The sequence below is a fragment of the Phaethon lepturus genome, unplaced genomic scaffold, assembly GCF_000687285.1.
Source record: "Phaethon lepturus isolate BGI_N335 unplaced genomic scaffold, ASM68728v1 scaffold12551, whole genome shotgun sequence".
In the NCBI taxonomy this organism is placed as follows: domain Eukaryota; kingdom Metazoa; phylum Chordata; class Aves; order Phaethontiformes; family Phaethontidae; genus Phaethon; species Phaethon lepturus.
This window is the reverse complement of record NW_010518491.1, coordinates 1-24,069: the sequence shown is the minus strand read 5'-3', so window position 1 is coordinate 24,069 and position 24,069 is coordinate 1. Positions and strand designations below refer to the sequence as shown.

Sequence of the window (24,069 nt, the reverse complement as noted above, 5' to 3'; positions counted from 1 at the left end):
AAAAAGCACAGCACAAAATAGCTTTCCTTCTCCCTCCCCTTTTAAAAAATGTCTAGTTTACAGTAACTGAACCAGATGCTGGCTAAGTCCATGGTTACCATTAGAAATATAATAGCTATTAATCTTTTGAACCTCTTGTTCTCCTATTTCCCCAATCATCATTGCGTATTTGTCCAAAAAATGCTTTGTTGCAGCTGGAAGGCTTCTATGTGATCTTCCTGTTAGCTGTGTAGTGGATTACAGATACACAAAATAAAAGGCTGTCAGCAAAGTGAAAAGTAGGGAGGAGGAATATTGAAATCGCTTGGTTTTCATATTATTTTAGCTATTCTTTCTCAGTGGCTTCATGAGCTCAGAAGATGCTCTGAGATTTTACCTGTAATTATTTTATATTTAATAGGTAGACATGCTGCTTTAAAAATGCATAGTTTAGTGTGCATATACCTATGCAGCATATATAACACTGTCAGTACTCCTAGGAATGTAATTTCAGGAGAAAAATACTTTTACATACTTTTGTTTTTTCCCTGTAATGCTGAGATTACATCTCTGGGTTGGAATTAAGTGACTAGTATTTGCTATTGACAGCTGTGAATGGCGCTTGGCAAAGTGATCAGCGTAAATACTGGCATTAGCACAAGGGTACACTGACCATACCTACTTGCCTCAAAGAGCAAGGAGTTAGGTCTGGTTATCAGCTTAGGTTCCTGTTACACAAGGAGGGTATTTTTCGTAAGTTGAGAACAGTATTTTGCTGCCTTGCATCTGGCAGACATTTCCATCTGCTTTGACGCTTTGTTAGAATTTTTATAAAAGAGAAATTATTTGGGACTGGTGGGCTTAAAAACAGTGTTGTGATGAGTAGCATAATAGTTTTCAAGCTTTGAACTTTGCATTTTTTGCTGAGATGCATAAACAATTGGATGAGTGTTTTATTATTTGAATTGTGGTGTGCCTTTTGTATAACTGGCAAAAGTCTCTAACCATCTTTCTTTCAAGCTTTTGAGTAAAAGTGTGCTGAATTGATGGGAAATGGCCATTGCTGTATTGGGAAAAATACTGCAGAACAACATGCAATTATTTTGTGACGATTTGTATCTATTAGCAAATAGGACTGGAAGCATGTCACATGGTCATCTAGAAGTGAAAATAACCAGCATCGTTTGGAGTAAATGTAAATGCTGGTTTTGTAGCACCAGTAACACTTCTTTTTTTCTTTAGGTTCTTGATTGTTACAGACCGTTTGCTGAAATGTCCAGAGTTGGTAAAAGCCCTCTATGCCAAACTGAGCAATCAAGAAAGGTAACCCCAAAAACCAATGTGGCTTTTAGTATTTAGCATTCCATATAGAGTATCCTGTTCACATGATTGAAAAACTGTGTGGTTTTATAGTTGGCACAAAATTTCTAAATACATGTTTCTATGTCAGTAATGGTTTTAAATTGGTTGGTTAACATTACAGCTTAGCCACAACTGGCAGTGATTTATGTAGGGTTGCAGAATCCAGGTTGGCGCCATTACTTGGTAAAGAAATACTTAAAAAAAAAAAAAAAAAAAAAGAAAAAAAAAAGAGAGACAAGATTTCATGCCTGTGTCTTGATTTCATAAGAGCACCACACCCTTCAGTGTTTTACAGCTGTATTTGAAATGTCCTCAGCTGTTTATACTCCTGTTGTAATTACAAGAAATTAAAAGGAAGCCTTTGCTAAAGTTGGAAGTGTGTCTAATACTGGTTAGCAGAACCTGAAAAATGTGGATGTGCAGATGCCCATGATTACTTAATCTTTTAGTATTTTCACTATTGACAATATAAAATGCTTCAACAAACCTTCACCTTGAAAGAAACTAGCTAGTTTTCCCTCAAGCATCTGAGTAAATGTATGCTGAATTGATGGGAAAATGCCATTGCTATAATTGGGAAAATGCTTATTTACAATTGCTTTAATAAAGAATTGGGGAAGATAAAAAAATATTTTGTTAGAATAATCAACTTTGGGAAATCCTATACTGTAATTCCACAGCTCCTCCAGCTGCTTGAAGATCTTATGATCTTGTTTATGTATTCAACAGGACTACTTTGTTCCCATTTGCTCAGGGAAACTGCAAGTTACCCTTACAGTTTTTGCAGGTGAAAGACAAAGCAGTAAACAAAGCAGTCCCTCAGTGGTTTTTTGCATGTGTTTTTTGCTGTGACTAACGCCACAGTATTATTCCAGATGGGGGTACAGATGCTGATCAGCGTTTATAAAGAAACAAAAGAGATGCCAGGCAAAGAAAGAGTATGATAGGTTGAGAACCATAGATAAAATATCATTAATGTATAGTATGGGATGGAAAACAAGTGACAGGAATGATACGGAGGGAAATACTGTCTTCCTCCTTTATTCAGGCTGACCAAATGGAAATGAATATGAGCTGTGTGCTTACTGTGCCTGGAGATAGGGGCTCCTTAACAAGTTAGCAGAAAAGATTGTTTTAAGTGAATGAGCTAGATTTAATTACTTTGGGAGATATCATGATAGGCAGTTTGTTTGTATGTTTTCATAATCCCATTGAGGACAGCCAGGACTGGGTTAGGCTGTTCAGTTGTACTTAAAGCAATAGATATAATCAGTTTCTAGAAAGGTCTCAGCTGGATTTGTTGCACACATTGTGCTACAGACAGTGCCTGGCTACCTCAGCTGAAAGGTTTTTGGTGCCAGTATCATATGGATGATCATATACAGGATGGCTAGTCACAGCATATTCACTGAATTTATTATCAATCCCAAGAGTTCTGCAAATCAAGTAAACTGAAGTTTTTCAAAAACACAATCACAGTACAGTTTATTATGAATTTGATGCTGCTTAAGTTACTGTCAAACATGTGGAAGTAAGTGGTGTAGCAATAGTCCTTTTGCATCTGAGCTATTGAAGAAAACCCCACCGTGGCATCTTCCTGTATAATGTTAGCATACTTAAAAATGCATTCTTTTGAAATACACGAGGAGACGAATCCAATTCAGATAAAAACATTTTGACTGTCATTAACTGGAGAAAAAAGTAACTGCATAAACCAAAGCATAGGGAATTCATTGTTTCAAAACGAGACAAGGAGCCTTTACCGCAAAAGTTGCCGCATTGGGTGTCCAATAAGGCTGACTAAGTCATATAAATGAAGAAAGGACAGATGTGGTATTGAGGTGTCTGGGGAAAGCAGCTTGAGCTCATGAATATATGGTAACTCTCAGTTACAGTATTCTCTATCGTGCACATTAAATACACTTACTTTAAATTTATTTACTGAAACGAAATTAACTATGCTGAGAAAGTTTGCGAATACATACGTTAGTGGTGACTCTTAAAGTTGGCAGTTGCCTTAGATAACCAAAATATATGCAGTTGCATAACCGCAGTTATTTGCACTATTCACAGTATTCGCACTATTCAGAGCATTTCCTGTAATTCATATCTAGTGCATTTGTGATACAGTGGCCATGGTGAGTGCCATGAAGTAGTTCTTGTTGTAGAAGTGAATCTGGAATCTGAATTTGCAATTAAAAGACAAATTCCTGACTTCTGGACAACTTTCTCTTTCAGTTACAACAAATTTAAGCACTTTGGTGTTGCACGTCTGAGTTTGCAAATGGCCTAAAATAAATACTGTGATAATATGATCAGCTTTTTTAATGGTATTCTGGCTTTGAAAAGTGTATGATGATGTGACAATGCCTGCTATTTCTCTGCAAGTGATTATTGCAGAAACATATGGATACGGTATTGAGCCAAAAGATTGTAGATTCTTGAATTCTTTGCCATGTTTGAGATTTCCCTGCACGTGCATGCAGGTGTTTGGCAGAAGTATTTAGAAAAAGCTTGCTGTGCTTTAACCCAAGTTAGCCTTGAGCATGGACAATATAAATTGATGCCTTGATAGTCTTAATTACATTGCAAAATCTTCAAAATGAGTACATCTGTGTTGTGCCCTTTAAGAAGGGGTCTTGCCTTAACAGCAATGAAAATGCAACTGAATAGCTTCAGGTGTTTTTAACACACTCAACTATTTGCACCTTTAGTTTTGATTTTTGTGTTGCTTCATGTGAAGTGTTCTCAGTGAATGATGTAGCAATTGATCAAATTACCAGCTGGGAAATGGGCACTCAAGCAGTGTAAGCAGCACCACTTCTTGCTTATGTTCAGCTGCAGGGCTGGTAATGTCTATCTTGTGGTGGGTTTTTGTTCTTCATAATGCTTACAGACACAGAATAGATGAAGGTACATTGGATTATAGTCCTTCACAAGTTTACCAATTTTCATTTAAGAGGATGCTTACACATATTGTTCAAAGATGAAAGAATGGGAAATTCTGAGGAAGGACCTAGTGTGTTTCATAGAATCGTTGCTGTCAGTGAAGTGTTTCAGGGAAGAGAAGTCCCAGTCTCAGAGAAAGAATGTCCGAAGTGTCTGGCAGTTGCTAAGAGGTGATAAACCAAGAATGTTTGATACAAAAATTGTTTGATGGTAATAAAATAGAATTTTACAATACTATTTTTAGACAGGCTTAGCAGGACTTTGCTTTATTTTGTAATAATGAACTACCAGATTTAATTAGCACTTTAATGCTGTGGTTTATTTGCAGACTATAGGGGAGAGCAATGTGTTTTACTGATGACTGCAAATACTTTTATAGTAGTTGTTGTGAGTTCTTGCCAATTTGGTCAGCTTCTGGAAGAACTGGTTTAAATTTGAGTAGAGGGAAAAAAAGGGGAAGAGATTGACAAAAAGTCTTCCCGAGCAGTGTCTAAAGAAAAGGAAGATGACACTTATGGCATGATCATTTCCAACTAAAAATATAATCATAAATATAATGTACAAAATTATATTTTACATATTGAACTGTTACAAAAAATCATTGAGACGTGCTAAAAATGGTACTAACAGTTGTCATATCTGTTGAACTTGGCTATAGGCAAACAAGTAGGAACAAACTGTCATCTGAATGGCTAAACAGCTGTGAGATCATTTAAAAGAAAGGAGCGAATTGCATTGTGTGGGATAACTAACTTGGAAAAATGCGGGTGAGTCTTGGAAGAAAACTGAGAGAAACAATAGAAGAAAGGAATGTAAGGGAACTTGCACCAGAACAAAAAGCATTGCTCTCAGGAAATTGTTGGCTGAATGGCAAGACTTGCTTGAAATTCAGAGGAAAGATGGGCATGTCCTGAATGACTGTGCCTGGAAGAAAACTCAGGAAAGCAGTTTTGACATGAATGCCTAAAGAGAACAGAAAACTTTAAAAGAAATTACATACAGGTGGTGTTTTAATGTCACTCCTGTTTCTCTGGAAGGATTATAGTTGTCTAAAAGGGCACGCAATTATATTGCAAGAGGAATAGTAATGCAAAAAACTTCCCCACTGGCAACAATTTCATTTCACTAATACAGTTTATGGAAGTATGTGGTGACCCTCCAACTTCTTTACAGAAGGATTGCTTATTATTTTTTTTTAAATGTGTATTATTTGGATTATTGGTGCAAAAATAGCTGACTAGAATTCTGTTATGCAGGAGATAATACTTTATTGGGATCATTCCCGTAATCATAAAGCCTGTGAGCAGCTCGTTTTCTTAGCTGAGCATGTGCTTGAAAGGCTCTAAGCTTGGTAAAACTTGGCCCTGTCTTGGGAATGAATGACACGTCTGTGCACTTAACGTGATTTTTGTATAATATGCCAAATCTGAAGGCCTTCATTCAGTTAGGGATGTTGGGTAGCTGGACTCTGGTAGTTTGTAGATGGCAAGCGTGTGGTACCCAGTCGTAACCTGCAGAACAAACAGAACGACTGTCCTGTGTCAGTGCTGTGTCATATATGTAAGTGAAGCCTGTGAGAGAGGTTACCAGTGTTTGACAGCCTTCTGTCTGGAGTCCACCCTTTCCCAAATGTGTTGAGCGCATTTCTGTGCCGCCGTGTTGAAAAAGCTTTTTGTCCTCATTCAGATAATTGTTTAATGCAGCTGTATTAATGACATTGAGGGTTGAGTTTAGCAAGAACTGAGTAGCTGTTATGTGATTAATAGGGGTGGGTTCCTGGAGGTTAATAAAGCAGTGACCGTGCTTTTTCCACAGAAAAAGACATTTCTCTTCTCCTTGTGACAACCTGCTCGGTAAAATAAAAAAAAAAAGAAAAAGCATTTGAACTATTCCACATGTTTAAATGTCAGCCCTTCCATCTGAATTGCAAATATTTTAGTGAAAGAAAACCCTAAACCTGCTCTTGAATTCATTCAATAAATAGCGCGCTTTCAGGTTGAGAGAATTACAGTGGGACTTCACTAACCCATGTGCTCCTCTGCACTGGAGTTGAACAGGGAAGCTGTCGGAGGGCCTCTGCCATGTTAAAGTCCTGCTTCCACAAAATACTCCCAGTTTGCCCTAACAACATGAAGGGATATCGGAAATAAAACAACATTAAAGCTGTTAAAATAAATGACCCAAGTACATTTTATAGAGAGCTTTGTTATGTATCCACTTACTTGCTGGTTCAATACACTGAATAACTCTTGCTGGGTATATGAGTTATTAGCTTAGATTTACTGTAGTCTATCTAGTGGCAATTATAAAACAGCTGTAAAGAACCATGTGTGCATATCAATTTTTATTTCCCCTGTTTCTGCTTAGAATTACTTTGGGGTTGGGGAGGAGAATTAGTGAAGGACTGCATGCAAAGTAGAGGCCATGAAAAGCTGGTATTTTCAAGTGGAAGCTGTCAAATAGTCTGTGTTTGTTTTGCTGAAGTTAACAACAGCTTTTAAGAGCTGTTTTGGTGGAAATTTTAGACATATGGAATATGCAATCCCAGTAATATTAAGTTAGGAAGTAAGAAATTAGAAATTGAAATAGACTTCAGAAAAATATTGACTTGGCTGTCTGGCCAGATTGTATTAATTGAATGATGAGTTAAATTAATGGTGGGCAGAAATAAACCAGCAAACAGGAACGAATTGCCAGTGTTCGTAAGACTTCTTAATTTTTAAAAGTCAGCTCTGTTACTAGCATGCTAATTGTTTGTATAATTTTTAACAACTGTATCTGCTTATTCTACTGATAATTCTATATGGCTTAGTGAATTTGGCTAACAAGCTCTTTTTCTGATTCTAGAGTTATTTTGTTAGAGCTGATAATGGCAAAAGTATGTGAGAAGAACGCACTTACCAGTGAAGAAACAAATGTGTTCATGAGACATGCTGACTTCCTTGCAGGCTGTTTCCAAGAGAAATGTGAAGCTGTGCTCAAGTTAACTTCTGCAGCAGATGCAGAAGATGAGGTATGACTGATAAAAAACCATTACAGTACTGGAATCTGAAGTAGTGAATCTTCATTGCCATTATTACCCAAGCGGGACTTGTGTACATTCCCAGTTTACTTTGTATTGGGAAATCAGTGACAGAGTTCACAGGAGAATCTGTAAGACAACAGCCCTATTTTGCTTTTAATTTGAGGATAACAAAGAATATGGTACTTTGAGAGTGAAATAAATCTACCACATTTTTAAAATTTTGAGAACTTTTAACAACATTCTAGTTTCAGATGTTTGGATGTTTTATTGCATTCTTACTAAGGATCAGTTCTATAATTTATTTGGGTTGTGAATGATACTTTATTCAAATAAGAATCAAAACTTAAAATATTATTTATAGGTGGGAAGGAGCAGCTCTTTTTTTTCTGGGGGGGTGTGCATGTGTCCCCCCCCAAAACTGAGGTAAAAAAGTAGTAAATGTTTTTTTTCCTAGCAGTACTAAAGTAAGTAAATCTTGGTTTTCTTTTGGTTTTTTTTGAACTTAAATAACTGATGATAACTCGGTAATTAATACATCATTAAGGTCCTAAATACTATTTCCTTGAAAATACATTTGGCTAGTTGTAAGACAGGTGTTCCTGATCTGTTTAGGATCTGGAACATCAAGGAGAGAGCTATGGTGTGTATGTGATTGGCTCAGTGCAGGGGAGCTGTCTGAAATGTGTAGCAATCCTCCCTGCAGTTGCGGGCTTTTCTTACTGACTCTTCCCCATTTCCCAATGATTTGGGGCTCTGTGGCGGACCTTGCACGGCTCTGGAGAGGTGGCACTTCCTGAGGCCCGCTAGTGTCCACAGCATCAAGTTGCAGGGCTTGCTGGGCTCTTAGTGGCAGACAGCTCCGGTCTCTAGAGCACACGGACACTTGCCCCAACTCCAGTCCACTTGGAGGAAATCTGTTATTGCTTCAGACTTAATGAGCTGGTTGTGTTGAGGATGGCCACAATGAAGTCCCTTTGCAAGCTAAATAGGAAGGCTTTTATGGGTCATAGATGGCTTCTGGGCTGCACTTTGGGAACCTCTGATGCAGAGATGAGTCCTTATAAAGTATCCAAGAGTTGCTGGCTACTTGCCATGCCGTATAGTGCAGTAAGGAGGTTTAGGCCATCTAAGGGTAGAGATCTTTTCAAATAATTTGGTGTTCTGTTCTATCTCTTACTTTCAACAAGCTGCTTGAAGATGTAACACCTTTGGGAATACAGAAAGAAACCTGCACCATAACTTGCAGTGACCATATTTGTGCTGTGTTAGGTCATCATATTGTGAGCAGGGAGTGCTAGGTCATATGGATCTCAGTTCTTGATCCCTCTCATGCAGATAAAGTTCTAATGTTTTCAGCTGATTTGGGGGTGAGTTTGTTGGGTTTTGTTGTGTTTTTTTTTTTAAAACAACTGGCCAGAAAACTAAAAGCCTGAGAAATCCAATATGTTTTACTCAAAACATGGAATTAGTTAGTCACCGATTCTCACTGATTAATCACGCTTAGTTTCAGAAGTGTAATTAATGTATTTTCTTAATATCTCAAAAGGGTATTTTAAAAAAGTCACATCTAGCTTTTATCTTGCCAAGTGGCCACAGTGGTATGTTGAAATTCTGTTACTCAATATATATAGAGTCGGAAGCACTTTACTGTTAAAACAAAATTAACCTGTAATAGTTTCATTTGTAGAAACTGTTGAGAATGGCTGTCATAAATAATCTGCTATCAAAGTGAAAAAAATCTTGATCTTTAAATGGGTTTATATGATCATGTTACACAGCATTGTAGTAGGTGAATTTTTTTGGTTTTTTAAAAAGGCACTGGAATTTTAAATGTATGTTGAGAAGTGTTGTGAAAAGATATAAAAAAATCACTGTATGAGCAGATGATAGTTGTATGCGTAAAAAAAAAACAACAAACCCAACCACACAGTGATATCTTCTTATCTGTCCAAGAAGCACAGCTTCCCCCTCCCTCCCAACTTCTTAGGCTAAGTTATGTTAGAAAACTTAATTGATTATTACTGGAAAAGGTGTCAGCTTGGCAGTAAGAGGACATATACTGAGACAATTTCATCTTTCCCCCGCTTTCTCTCTCTGTCCTTGTCTTTTTTTACCATTTTCTCCCCCCTCCGCCTTTTTTTTTTTTTTCCATCCTGTGTGGTTACTTTCCAAGTATTCTGTGGTTTCAGTTCTTGGAAAAAAACATTTGTTTGCGCCTAGCAGGAGGAGGTCTCTGCCCAGCTTGAAGGTCCTGGGACAGCAGTATTGAGAATATGACTGTACTTGCCCTGCTTGACACTGACTTTTTATCCTTCGCTCACATAAACACGACGTATGATAGGTTGAATATCACTATTTGGTGGGAAACATGGATTATTTAATGACCACAGCATAGAAGTCATAACAGCTGAATAAATGGAGAGCGATGACAAGAATAGTTTTTTAAAGTGTGTGTATGCGTATCGTGTGTATACATTTGTTCATAACATATGCTTGCTATGGGAAAACAGAAATTCCAGCTTAAATTCATAAAATTGTTTCTCTTCTTACTAGAAATTATCAAAAATTGCACTAATTTCTCCTCAATTATATAAATATTTTAGTTTTTGTGTAAGACTTGCACTTAACTGAAAAAAATGCAATTGTACATGTAGAGTCGGTCATTAAAAATGCTTTAGGGAACATCTGTGATATTAAACTAAACCCTGCCTGGACTTTTCTGTGGCCCTGAAGCCAAATGCCTTGGTCAGGCTATGTCTGTACTAGTAAGCTGTCTTAGTCTCCAAAACTGGGAGGCCACATAGGAAAACTGCCTTTTGGGAACAGTCTTTGAACTGGCCTGACTCCCAAAATGTTGTCTGGGTGTCCCATCCACTGTTTGACTTATATGTAGACACTGCTTTTTTTCCCTAAGGAGCCTCAGGTCTTGTAGCTTCCATCGCAAACCAATGAAAAGCTAATCATATGCTTCTTCAGTGCTTAAACCAATGTTTAAAATAGCTTTCCATTGTAAGCCTGACTTCAGCATCAGTTTGCTTTCGCTAACTTTCAACTGTATTTACAAAATAAAACCCTTCCCTGGATTTTAAATTCTTTTTTCATCTCTTTATAAGGAAGACCTTTTCTGAGTCTCTCTTGACATGTTCATTTAAAAACTCTTCAATTATTTCCTTATTTACTTTTCAGATTATATGTACATCAAGATTGCTGTCGGTTTTCAAAATATTTTGGGGTTTGAACAGTATCTTGTTGCTGAACTTAAAAAGAAAGTATTCTGCTTTATTGCCTTTCTTTTGTACAGGTGGAGGGTGAAAAAAATAAAAATATTGGAAAGTTGCAGGGGGGCACACAACCCAAGAGATGTTTAAACAGTTTTTTGAAAGTATCAAGTTTCAAATGTAGATAAGAATTTGGGGATTCACCTGGTGCTTTTAAAATAATCTGTTCCTCTTCTCAAATCTAGATGGAACAGTTGCTGAACTGAGTCAGATGGTGGGGTAAGAGAAAGGGAGAGATGGTAGTGCAAAGCCCTGGGAACAAATATGTAAAGGATAGTGGAGAAAGGCATTTAAATAAAAAGTGGGGACAGGGGCTGAAAAAGGCTTTGAAAGGAAAAGCCGCACCTCATGGTATCAGCTGCCACAGTGGGGCTCACGTAAGAAGCAAGGGCCTTACTGGTGTGATTTATAGTTGCCTACTGATACTTGTTCGCTTTACCGTTTTAAAGCGTGTAACCTTTTCTGGTACAACAGTAAGTGTTAAGTCTATAAGCTGAAGAGGCTTTTGACGAAGCTACTGTCTTGTAACGATGCAAAATGGCTTAAAAAAATGTAAATACCTGCTTACTGTCTCTGAAATATAGTTGGAGTATTCTTACTTTATAACGGACTATGAGCAATGTATTCAGAGGCTGGTTTTGTGCTATTGAAAGCAATTTATTGAATAACGTAGGGCAAGACCTACACCTTCCTACACCTGTGTGAGGAAAAAAAATGAAAATACAGCTTTAGCACCTGGACCGTATACCGATTTGTTTTCTTCAAGGAGCAAAGAATTGATATAATTGTAATACTTAATTACTGAACACTATTGTTGATGATTTCAATTATGTTGTATTGATTATATGGATTCAAAAATATTGTACTGTTGGTAAGTAAACGACTCTTTGTCCTGGACCAGACAAGGCAGAAATAGTTACCGTGGCCTATGTCTGAGCCTTTTCAAGGCTACTTGCAGTTTACGTACCACACCTTGTGCAGTCACAGTCTGGTTCTTGAGCAATATGTGGTGTTCCAAATTATCCCATAGGCTCTTAAGGTAGTTTCTGTAAGTGGTGGATTGTCATTATAAGCATGCATCAACATCGTCTGTGAGAAAAAATAGTTCTCTGGCTGAATAAATAATAAGCAAATAAAATTGTGTGTCTCATACCTAACCAAAATGCTGCATCTATGATCCCAATCCTATTTACCCAAGAATAATGTAAATTCTCGCAGCCAAAGTTCATTTGACCACAGAACTTTACAGAATTCCTGCGGATAACAAATTGGTGTCTTGCAGGCGGTGTTTGTGTCTTTAAAGTGGGACGCTCCTACTGAATAAACTCAAAGAAAACATTTATGCAGAAATAATTTTCTCAGCTAGTAATTTTCTGCATTTCTGCTTTTGGAAGCTACTGTGTTTTTGTTAAAATTTTATCCCTTATGGCTCTGTTTTGGTTTCCCCATGATTTTTCAGGGCACATATAACACTGTTCGCCTACAGAAAAGAAATTATTGCAGTGTTACACATTATTGCTATTGTAGAAAGATGTCCTCATTTTATATAAATTTATTCTTCGCAATTTAGAAGACCTGCAAAGAACCTGAGGTGCTGAGAGTTCCTGTCCTCTGATTAGATCATCAGTTTTATGTTCTTATGGCATCCTTCATAAGCCATTTTCAGAAATGTGATTTTCATTTACAGGAAGCACTGGTTACAATTCGTCTTCTTGATGTTCTTTGTGAAATGACATCAATCAACAGCCAGCTAGAACATCTACAGGCTTTGCCTGGGTTGCTTGAAACAGCCATAGGTGAGTGAAAAGCCACGAAGTTTATTAACTACTGGCTTGGTCCATCTGTGAATGAAAACATGTTTTTCACAACTGGTGGTAATTATGATTCTGACCTTTTAATAAAATAAGTAAATAGGAGATTGAGTTAGTCTACATTTTCAAATATTTGATTTGTTCCTGGAATTTTTCTGCTTCTCTACTTGCTCTGCTGGTTCCTATTACCCAACAGAGCCTTGATTCAACCGTCAGCAATGTGCTATTTATACAGTAGGAGTTGTGCAAAGGACAGCTGTTTCCTATGTTCTTCCACTGGCTGAATGTGAGTGGAAAAATTTCCTTCAAGAAATAGAAAAAGGATTTTTCCATGCCTGTTCCTTTCTGTTTCCCAGATTCCTGAAAACTGAAACTAAGTACAGTTTGAATGTTCTTAACCAAATTCAGTGACTTCTAAAGGTCGGTTTGAAAGAAGCTTTCTTCTGCTAACAAACAACAAGCAAAGGGCTGTACACAAAGAAAATTTGTGGGAAAAAAAAAGAAAAGCCAGGATGGTCCAGAGAGCTCCCCTATACTCTGGGGAGGAAGGAGGAGGAAATACACATATACTGACCTGTGCCTTCGTAAATCTTAGCACTTTCTGAGACTGATGTATGCCACCATTTTCTCAGAAAATTGTAAATGTCTATGGACTTCAAAGAGAAATATGTACTATTTTGGCTAAAGAAAAAAAATGCTGAAACAGCTGTTAACTATGACTATTTTGAGATGTTCGGAGGGGCCTTGCTGTAATAAAAAAAAACCAACCCAACAAACCAAAATAAACCCAAACCTCTATTTTTGATGACAGGTTCATAGTTTATTGCCTACAGTAAGATGGCTAACAACATTTTGTGCGTGCGTGCGTGTGTGTGTGTTTTGAGGAAGCTGAGTTATGCATTGTGTCATCTGAATGCTTGTAGAAGTCTTTCAATTTAAATGAGAATTTCAAGGAGCTGCACATCAGTTAAGTTTGGAAGCCTGTAGGCCAGTTCTGCTTTCTCTAGCTGTGCACAGACTGACTTTTCCCCACACCCATCTCCAGGCTAATGAAACGGGTGCAGGCTGGAACATTGCTACCATGTGCCTCCTACGTATTTCTGACATACCCTCAGCCAACAAGAGTTTATGAACTCATATAGTTTCTCTTTAAGCCTACCTTTTGGCTACAAGATTCCTTTAGTCCTGGATTAGCAAAAAGGGCAAAAAAAAAATGTATTGATGTGTTGTATCACCTTCAGTATTTAGTTCTGAAGACCAGAAGAATAAGAATAGATTGTGCAAAAGATTTTCATCTAACAGATATTTTGATGAAGCACTTCCTCAGTTTATATCATGAGAAATTTCCTATTCAAAATTACTAAAAGATTGATTGAAAGATCTGAAAAATATTTGAATGATCTTTTAAGTATCAACTAAAGAGTTTGTTCGCTGTTTTCAGTAATGATTGGATTAAGTTGGTCAGTAGTACTGCAGTGTTAGCACTGTTAGCAGCTTGATTGCACAGTGTTTGGGGAATATCACCAGGAAGGTAAATGGTCTTTTGGATCGAGGGGCATTTTGGAAGAGTTGCTCTTTGGGATAATGAGAGAACAGCAGACTGAGGTGTCCTTTAGTTGAGAGCATGGGTGACACCCCAAGAACAGTTGCTGTGTTGTGTTGATGTGCAGTGTTTGTGAGGAGCACTGTTCTCTCTGGGTTGGTGTCATGCATGGAAGGTGGCTGCTTTTCTTCCGCCTTTTCCTGTACCTCTCTTTCCAGGTAGGTGCATTGCTCATTGCATTTTTGTCTGTACTGTAATAAAATTTGAAGAGTTTTATTTACTTTTTTGGTAGGTCTTCTGTTTTAATTTTTCTTCTTAATCCTTTTGTTCAGGAGTCCCTCTTTAAGGGTAGGCAGAAGGTTTGGGAAGACGATGGACTTCCCTCTTATGTGTTTGTGTGGGGGGAGAACATTAGGACTATAAGGCAAGAAAGCACACAAAGTGAATGCCATGAGAAGGATGTGAGATACTGCTGATTTTTATGAATTTACAAAAGCAAACAAATTTCTATGAAAAAAGATTGTGTTAAAAGCTATTTTATGATGACATTTTTTAGGAGCAATCAGGAGATGGCTTGTTTTTGCCTACATCAAAACATGAACAAATACAAGTGGTAGCTTTCATACAGGAGGCTTCTAGGCCCTATTATAGTTTCATATTTTAAAAAAAGCTACCAAAAATGTAGTTATCTCTTTATCAGCACAGATTTTTCTTCTCCTGTATCAACTGTCTGGGAGTGAAACTGTATATGAGGACCTATGAAGTTTCTTTTAATTTAAATCCAGGAAATACAGTGCCCATTCCACTTTGGATGTTGTCACATCTGAGCAGAAAGAGCATAGGGCTTAATTACTGCCCTGTGCTATAACCTTGTTTTGCTATGTCTTTATTGTTCCAATGTAAGTTGCATGAAGCATCTTGGGGACAATGGCATGCCAGGCCATTTATTAGTAATGCAGGTTGCTTAGAGGAGAAATACTTCTTAATTTTTAAATATAGGCACAGCCTTTAGTGAATTGGCTTCACAGCTCAGCTGTATGGGCTCTCAGGTGTTCACATGACTTCAGATTTTCTTCTGGGTGTGGTCTCTTTGTGGAATGTTGTTTTCACAGATTTTCGTTTCCCTTCTCCCTGATTTCTCTGGAGCATTGCAGAAAAAAATCCCAGTTGCTGTAGACTAGCACTTACCGTATTAGGTATGGAACATTAGTATTTCCCAGTTGACAAGATTATGGCACTGAAGAATTTGTAAAGATGTGTCAAGATGCTAGATGTACTTGAAATCTCGCATACTACAGAGCTAGGAACAGACTGGGGAAGAGAGAAAAAAGTAATTCTCTAGTTAGCATCTGTTGCTGTGACAAGTTTGAACTAAAGGAAGTTCTCGAAAAAAATTGGTTTTAGAAATATATTTACAGTGCCAGAATCATCAACAGCCTACAAATTCTGACCCTTCAAGTAGAGTCTGATAGTACCGGCCTTCAGAATTCATGTCTAAACTATAGAAGTGTGTGTAAAAAGGATGCAAAAATACCTTCTGACCTTGGGATGGCCTTTTACGGTTATACTAGCATGAATTAAGAAATTAAGAAAACTTTCAAAGTTCTTTTGACATATTGCTGAATATTTGGACTTATGTTGATGAACTTTGAACCTAACAATTACTAGTAAAGCTCTGTGCAAAGTGATACTAATTTTCATGTGGTAATTAATTAAAATACTCTTGTTTTCTGTAGATACCCTGAGATTAACTCATCTTGCTGGGAAACAGGCTGTAAATATTTTCACTGCCACACATGCTATGACAGGGCAGGAAGAAATTTCACATCCAGCTGTGGGTTTTAAATCTCATCTCATTCGTTTGATTGGAAATTTGTGTTACAGAAATAAGGAAAATCAAGACAAGGTAAGCTTATACATTTTTCCGGCGGAACTCTGACATGTGAGCAGATGTGTATGACTGACCATGACTTTACTGATGGAAATATATTGTTGATCTACAAATAGAGATTAGAACTGATTATGTAAAGGAGCTAAATTTTTTTTTTTAGTGTCTTTGATTTACTCTAACAGGTACGCTGACTTTTTAATAAGTGATGTGTGCCTGTCTACCTTTTACTTCAGTCCTAAAGAATGCAAGCCAGTACCTAATTCCTTTATTGTTTTCACATTTGTACTTTCTGTGAAAAGAAAACATCTGGAACTAAACCTTAACTTCACTTTCAAGGGAAATGGATGGGAATTGTTGCATGAACTTAATTTTAAATCCCGGATTTAGTCCCTCACCCTCCTTAAATTTTTTCATGCCACTTTAAAAATGTAAGTCTACTTCCCTCAAATTACTTTGAACCTTTTATCTTTAGAATTCCTGTATGGAAAATTATTTTTGTTTCCACAATGAGGAAAAAGAGTAAATGGCAGCATCTTGTTAAATATGAAACCTTTTTTCTTAGAGTAATAATAGATGTGGCTTTCCTCCAGGACTTGTTAGACTAACCTAATTTCGGCAAGAAAAGCAGTCATGAAATAATGTTGCCTTAACGGTTCACCTGAACACTTCCAAAAATCAAGTAGGTTACTTTTCTCATTTGGCCTAAGCAAACACGTAGTGTATTACAGTAGTCTCAGCTTAATGAAACCTATCTGTTCCTCTAGTTCTTCCTTGCGAGTTTCTTGTAGAGGAAACCCTCTGCTGATTCCCATATCTTCCTTTTCTCTTAGATGTGTCCTTTCTTATGGCAACCTTGTCCTGGAAGGAAACGGTCTCGAAGTAGCCTTTGTTATTGAACAGGGAAATTTGGGGTTGTTTTCCTTTCCTTACTTCATTAATTTGAATCAAAGTTTTCACCTGCTCTCAAGGAAGCAGTTTATAGGCTGGAAAATTAAAAACATAGAAGAAAGGCTGTATCAAAGAAGGAGTAAAGGAGATAATGGAGTATTTTTACTTGTTTCATGATGTCAAATGAGGCCCATGTCTGCAAGTACTAAAAATACAGTAAATACTGGTTACTCTGCAGGAAGTTACATATGACATACTCTGAGTCTAATTGTGTGTTGCCAAGGAGCTACTGAGACATTGAATACTGCAAATTCAATCTCTGTTAGAAGCTTCTGTTTCCTAAATATTTTTTTGTTGTTAATTACTTCATTTTACAAAGATGATAGGTTCTTTTGTACCAGTGCCATCAAATCTGGTTTCAGCTGCTGCAGTGTCTACCAAGTTAGACTTTTATAATGGCAGCAGGGCATTTTCATAGTGTATGAGGGGAACAATCCCATTTCCTTGGGGTTTTTTTTCTGCAGGGTAGAGAAATGGAAAACCTGAGGAATGCTACCCTCTTTGTCTGACAAATGCTAATAATATGGGCATATAGATGGGAAATATGGTAATCATCCTCACTTTCCCCATTTGTATTACAGTATATAATAAAAGTTGTTCATATTTCTAAAAAATATTATTAATCCTATTAATCACTCTTGCATAGCTCTGGCTTTGTCCTGTTATGATGTAATATGTGTTTATGTAAGTGAAATACATTTTTGTGGAATACCTTATGACAGTGGAGGGGAGGGGGTTGCTTTCATTTTGAAAGGGTTGATTTACTGCTTATTGTTCATTTTCACTGGGATTTTCAAAGGCCCCTGCAGCAATTAGGCATGCAGGCTTAGTGTTTTCAATGGAAGCTGGGTATTAACTTGCCTTAAACTGCCTGCAAATATTATTGCTTTATGCTGTCTTGAAAATTACTTAGATTCTTGTGTGTGATATCATGGAACATTATTTAAGTGCCGTTGAAAACCTTAGAAATGCCAACAGTATGATATCCTGTCTGTACCTTCCGTTTATTTCATACATTTAAATTGGTTCTAATAAATGCACTTGTCATTTTTAAGGCAGTTTCCATACATAAACACATGCTTGTGAGGACAGGGCAAGCAACCTATATCATTGCACAGCTAAGAAAACTCAAGTTTTGAAATGGGAGTGAGTTGTTCAAGTGGTGCATGTGTCAGACCTAGAATTGAATGAAAATGGGGTTAGTTCCTGGGTTCCCACGTCTCTCATCAGAGTAGTATCTCACAATATAGGTCTTACTTTATCTCCATTATTGGGTTTACACAGAGTTTGCTTTCTATATGCAATCAAAAATAATGTAATATAGGGTAGATTGTGTTTTTTATATAACAAGCCAACTGACTGACGCGTCTGAGAGACCTTGGGCTTTACCATTGGCTGTTACTTTTGTGTGACTTGCATGTGAATTGTAGGTGCAAGCTGGGGAGGTGACGTTCTTTTCAGTCAGTTTAGCTGGTTACCTGGCACACTACTAATAATAAGTAATAAAAAATATAGCCCCTATTTTTATAATACAACCTTAATGCTTGGTGTTAGTCTCCCTGACTTGTTCTGAAAACATAAGTAGTCCCCAAAGACTCGGGGCTGAAACAGTGACTTGGTCTAAAGTCCTCCAAGTGGACAGAGTTGCATCACTGTCTTCAGGAGCTCTTCAAGAGCTGAGTGACAACCTACTTGTTCTCTGGGAGGTGGATCTTAAGCCAGTCTATACCTCATGTAGTCTGTGTCTCCTGAAGTATGATGGTGCAGTCCCACTGGAATGGGGCACTAGTGACAGAATTAAAGCAACAGAGAATGCCTCGAGTGGGAGAATAATTGCTCTGCAAAGGCTGCTTCTCCATCTCTGTTTATGGTCTCCACCTGCAATAAGAAGAATAATGCAGGGATTAGTGCACTGGTTTGTTGGCAGCAGTGAAAAATCTCGTAACGCTTTGGTAGAGAGAAGTATGTTACTGGTGCTTTACTGCTTCTTCACTTTCTATCTAAAACCATTCTTTGTTTTTAAAAAGCATTCTTTAGCTCGTACTCCTGTTAGCATTAGCAATGTATTTTTACATCTTTTCTTCCTCATAGTTTTATTTACACTATTGTGATAAGTTCTTAAGATATAAGGAAGCGGGCATACATTTAAGCCTTGAACTGAGATGCGGTTATTAAAATGGTCTTGCCAGGCTTACTGCCCACTTGCATGTTTTGCAAGGCTGGATGGATTGGTATTTGTAAGAAAAGTGTCTGATACTGTTCATTTTGATAGTGTTCATTATGATAGCATTCATTTTGAACTGGTAAGTGTTGGGTACGTGCATGTCCTGAGTTGCACACACTCTTGCATGAAGAGAAGAACAAATTAAAGTGCTGTACTTAGGACACCAAGCGCTGAGGTAGTTCTGTGCTGAACCTGCCAAGAGCCTGCAGTGGATGTGCAGTTCTCGTGCTTTCTCTCACTGTAGGAGGGAGGGCTGTCAGGAGTTACTGTCATACGTGTGGGGCAGTCCTGTGGCTTGTATTTTGTTGTGTCTTCTTCACAATTATATATTGCATTGTATATTTTCATTAAATGCACCGGAAGGAAGGAGGTGGCTTCTCAGGCAGAACAAGGAGTGGAGGTGTTGGCTTGTAATTGATGAATGAAGTTATTGGAAGGAAAAAGTGAGAATTCCTCTATACTCGCCTCACCCTGTTTGTCTTGCCTTCTAAACACCTTAGTCTTATCATCTGGACAGAATTTATACTGTTTTCCTGAGGGGAGGCTTTAGGCACTTATTTTTCCATTCACTTTTAAAGGTATGAAGTGATGAATTCAGTGCAGCTCTTTCTGCTGGTTTAGTATAGTAAAACTTCTAATAAAGAATAAAACTTATGAAAGAAACCTAATGAATGAAGTATAGAGGATATAATCCTTCATTGTAGAAATGAAACAAATATAAAATAGGTCATAGCAATTAATCTGCACCCCTATTTTTGTTTATTTACAAGAATCATAGAATAGTTTGGGTTGGAAGGGACCTTTAAAGCTCATCTAGTCCAATCCGCCTGCAATGAACAGGGACATCTTCAACTAGATCAGGTTGCTCAGAACCCCATCCAGCCTGACCTTGAATGTTGCCAGGGATGGAGCATCTACCACCTCTCTGGGCAACCTGTGCCAGTGTTCCACCACCCTTGTAGCGAAGAATTTCTTCCTTATATCTAATCTAAATTTACCCTTTTAAAACTTAAAGCCATTACCCCTTGTCCTATTACTGCATGCCTTTGTAAAAAGTCTGTTCTCATCTTTCTTATAAGCCCCCTGTAAGTGTTGAAAAGGCCACAAATAAGGTCTCCCCGGACCCTTCTCTTCTCCAGGCTGTACAACCCCAACTCTCTCAGCCTGTCCTCATCAGATAGGTGTTCTGTCCCTCTGATAATTTTTGTGGCCCTCCTCGGGACCCACTCCAACAGGTCCAGGTCTCTCCTGTGCTGAGGGCTCCAGAGCTGGATGCAGTGCTCCAGGTGGGGTCTCTCCAGAGCAGAGTAGAGGGGCAGAATCACCTTCCTCAACCTGGTGGCCACACTTTCCTGGATACAGCCCAGGACACAGTTGGCCTTCTGGGCTGCGAGCGCACATTGCCGGCTCATGTCCAGCTTTTCATCCACCAGTACCCCCAAGTCCTTCTCGGCAGGTCTGCTCTTGATCCCTTCATCCCCCAGCATAGAACTGAAGCATGTTGAAGGACCCTTCAATCACATAACCCTACTGGAGTTAGTAAATAGGGAATTGAAAGGAAGTAGAAAGCTTGACAAAGTTTAATTGCAGTCTTTATTCACTGTTCACTTTAGTTCAGTATTGCCTCTGAGATCAAACAGGGGAATCCGAATTGCCTGGAGGTTCTGTGCTGTGAAAACTATTCCTGAAGGATGCAACGTTGTCTGGAACAAGCTAGATGCAAGACATGAGCTGCTTTCCTTGCAACAGGGGAGCAGCCAGCTGGCAGAACATCGGTGTGCTGAGATCATGCTGTACTGTTGCCTTATGAAAGGGACCCTGAAGCGAAAAATTGTGACATTTCTGAATGCAAAGTTAAGCCTAACTTAGTAAGAACAAAGCACTTAGCTTGGGTTTGGTGCTGTAATCTGGTTGCATTGGCTTTGCTGTCTTTAACTGACTCTTGTTACACATAGGATAGGTAGTTTAATTGCTACCTGCTTACTTTGTCTAGAAATACAGTTAGTATGCTGGGACAGTTTGATACGTGCTGAGAGATCTCTATTCCCTGTAGAATGGTGAATACATACAAGTGTATTTTTGAGATGTCTCTTTTTCTTAATCAGCCGGTTAAAAGCAAAACTGATCCCCTCAGGTAAAGAAAGCAGTCCATATCCATATGCCAAGGATATTTTAGATACTGGGGATGCTGATGGACCCAATGATAGGATATTAATCTCAGAATGTGTGTGTTTGGTAAAGTTGTTCTGTTGCTTATGTAAGGGAAAAAAAAATTTAAATACAGAGTTGTCTTTGGTACTGGCACCTGGCACCTTCTTACCTAAATGGAATCAATCTAATGAGGTGAAGAATTTATGAGGGAAATTTTTTCACATGCCTGTTTTTATTTGAGGTGGCAGCAATGCTTCGTCTAATGCAATTATATTGGTTTTTGTCAATGCGGAATTGAAAAAGGAAGTCTTCTGGGAGAAAAGGGGCGGGGGAGAGCTTCTACAGTTAAAATTAATCTTAATAAAAGTAGCAAGTAAAACATCTGGATACCGTTTAATGTGTTTAATATGACTTGGATTTTTTTTTTATATACATCTAAGCCAAATTGTTTTATATGAGACTAGCTCCCTAATTTGACGACTGTTCTGCCTGAAACTATGAACAAGATTTGACTTGTTTGGAATTCAGTTTTCCATTCTTTTTTCCACTGGGGCAGGGTGTGCAATGAATCCAGTTAGAATACAGTTAGAAAAAGGTGCCAGCATCCATAGATCGAATTGTCACTATTCAGCTCCTTAAATTAATCTTTTTGCTTTAATGATTATAAAATAGAGGATTTCAAGCTAAAGATAAATACTGTGTTTACTTAACAGTTGGCTTTTTCTCACCTAAGGTTTTCAGAAAGACTGTATGAACTTATCTGTTCTTTTTCTTCAGGATTAGTTTAACTTTTTTAAGTGATTGCATTCTTCCTGGCATGGCAGGATTTGGAGTTACTTGCAGTGAAGAGCATCCCCCATTCATCTGCAAATGCTGTTGAGAGAGGGAGGAGAGAAATAAACCACTTTGATTTCTTCATTAGAAACCTACATAATTGAGATTACTATATTTTCCTAGTGTTAAAAATAACCCTAAAATGGAAGAGATTCTTGGTTCAGAGTTGAGCAAAAAAGGAGGAGTCTTTCGGATCTGGACGCTCTGAAGTGGTGAGCTCCTGCACACCTAACTGTAAAGCTCTGCATGGTTCCGCTGTTTGGATGGGGCTATTCTAATGTTGTAACTATCTGTATGTTTTAATGCTTTGCTAGATAAGGACAAAACATTCAGAGTGTTGCAGGACTGAGCCCTTTAATTGGTAAGTTTTGTCTGGGTATAACGCTGTAAAAGTCATCAGTAAAGCTTAAAATGCACTTTCTCACTGAAATGATTTAAAAGCCTAGGTTTTGCTGTGGAAATGAGATCTCTCCCTAACTAGTATAGAGATACCCCAAGAAGAAAAGTGTCTGTCGTTCAAGAGTGTCTTTAAAAATATCTGTGGTGACATATAAGGTAACTGCCTGTAGTCCTGGTCCCATATGGATTTTATGTAGTCTTCAGCTCTGTCGCAATCATGAGTCCTTAATGACGTGCCAAGTTTTTCATCAAAGTGCTAGAGACTGTTAAAACAAAAAAGAATCATGAGATCTCGAAGTGGTGGGACATTATGAGTAATAAAGGGTTGGTGTGGTGTTTTTTTGCCCTGAAGCCAGAGATGGATGCCTAATGCAATCTAGTTTGTAAAGCACCAAATTATTTTTATAACACTGTGATTCATTTGTTCTTAGAGAATAATACAAAACTTTATTCTGTTGTGCTGACCCTTTATAGGCAACAAGTTAATGTTCCCTCTTGTCCTGCTCCTATTACTCCTTCCACCCCACCAATTTTTGGCAATTGATACAGTTGATCCAGTCGTTCCATGTGACTTGTCCAGTTTGACCTATTTCACTTGAAGCCTTGATCGTACAATGCATAGAAAGTTTTCTCTTGCAAGGAACTTAGATGGATGTAGGTACAGTCAAAGTTTCATATTAAAGATAATTTTAATAGTGTGTAAGCTGTTTTTTTTTAATTTTTCTTTAAGTTTTATTTTAAACAGCTTCCATTTGATATTTAAATTGCGCACTACATAGACACATCTCCGCATATGTATCGTCTGGGTATCCTCAATGGTAGGTGAAGGCTGACATACATGTGGTACCATACTTCCCTTCTAGCGTATTATTGGCCTGCTTCATGTGGAGGACTGCCATAATTACCATCTAACAGATAAAGGGGTATAAAGATCAATCTGTATACTACTATGTTCTCATGAATCATAGGCTGAGACTTTGACGAAACCCTGAGTATACATAAACGGAAACTACATTGGCTTCTGCCAATGCGAAGATGTCTGTAGAATGATTTTATGCAACGTACATTTGCCAAAAGCAAGAATAGGACTTCGGCATTTTGGAGTAAAAGAAAGATTATAGGAGGAGGATTATTCTTGTGAAGTTCATAGTGTTTTAAATTAAGATGTGGGATAGCTCTAGAAATTAATTGCTTTGATTTATAGTGGAGAGGGAAGATAGAAAAGAGTAGATGACTAGATGTCTTCTAACATTCAAAATTAAAACAAGCTGGCTCTGCATATATTTCCAAGCAGTCAATACCAACTTACAAGCTTGTTGGCCTCTTCTTGACTCTGAACGGTTTTTTGAACCCTATTTGGTGTTGAACCTTATTACCATTGCGGCGTAGCCCAGGACTTTAGCCCTTTTTAAAGGAAAGCTCAGCATGCTGTTGTCAAACAGCCATTTCCAGACCTTTTCAAGCTCACAGTAAGCACTTGTAACAAGAGTTGAAACTGCATCTATGGCATTGATATATGCCTAAGATGAGCAGCTCATGTAAAAATACTCATTTTAAGCCAGACTGAAATCTAAAAATAAGGTATTGACCTTTATATGGAAGAATTCTCAGAGGTTTTTCCTCCGAGAATTCTCAGAGAATTTCTCCCAGGGCTCAGTTCTGGGGCCGGTCTTAT

The 24,069-nt window shown here is 37.9% G+C and overlaps 1 protein-coding gene across 1 annotated transcript in view; it reads left to right on the top strand.

Moving 5' to 3' along the window:
• The window catches only part of ATXN10 (ataxin 10), a gene marked incomplete at its 3' end in the record, with an annotated part of 52,376 nt that extends 36,523 nt beyond the window's left edge, over window positions 1-15,853 (top strand). Inside the window, exons 5-8 of the mRNA XM_010296749.1 lie at window positions 1,222-1,302; window positions 7,138-7,303; window positions 12,281-12,389; window positions 15,684-15,853. Of these exons, the coding sequence (XP_010295051.1) occupies window positions 1,222-1,302; window positions 7,138-7,303; window positions 12,281-12,389; window positions 15,684-15,853 (526 nt within the window). The remainder of the gene's footprint in view (window positions 1-1,221; window positions 1,303-7,137; window positions 7,304-12,280; window positions 12,390-15,683) is intronic.
• Window positions 15,854-24,069: the final 8,216 nt, after the last annotated feature.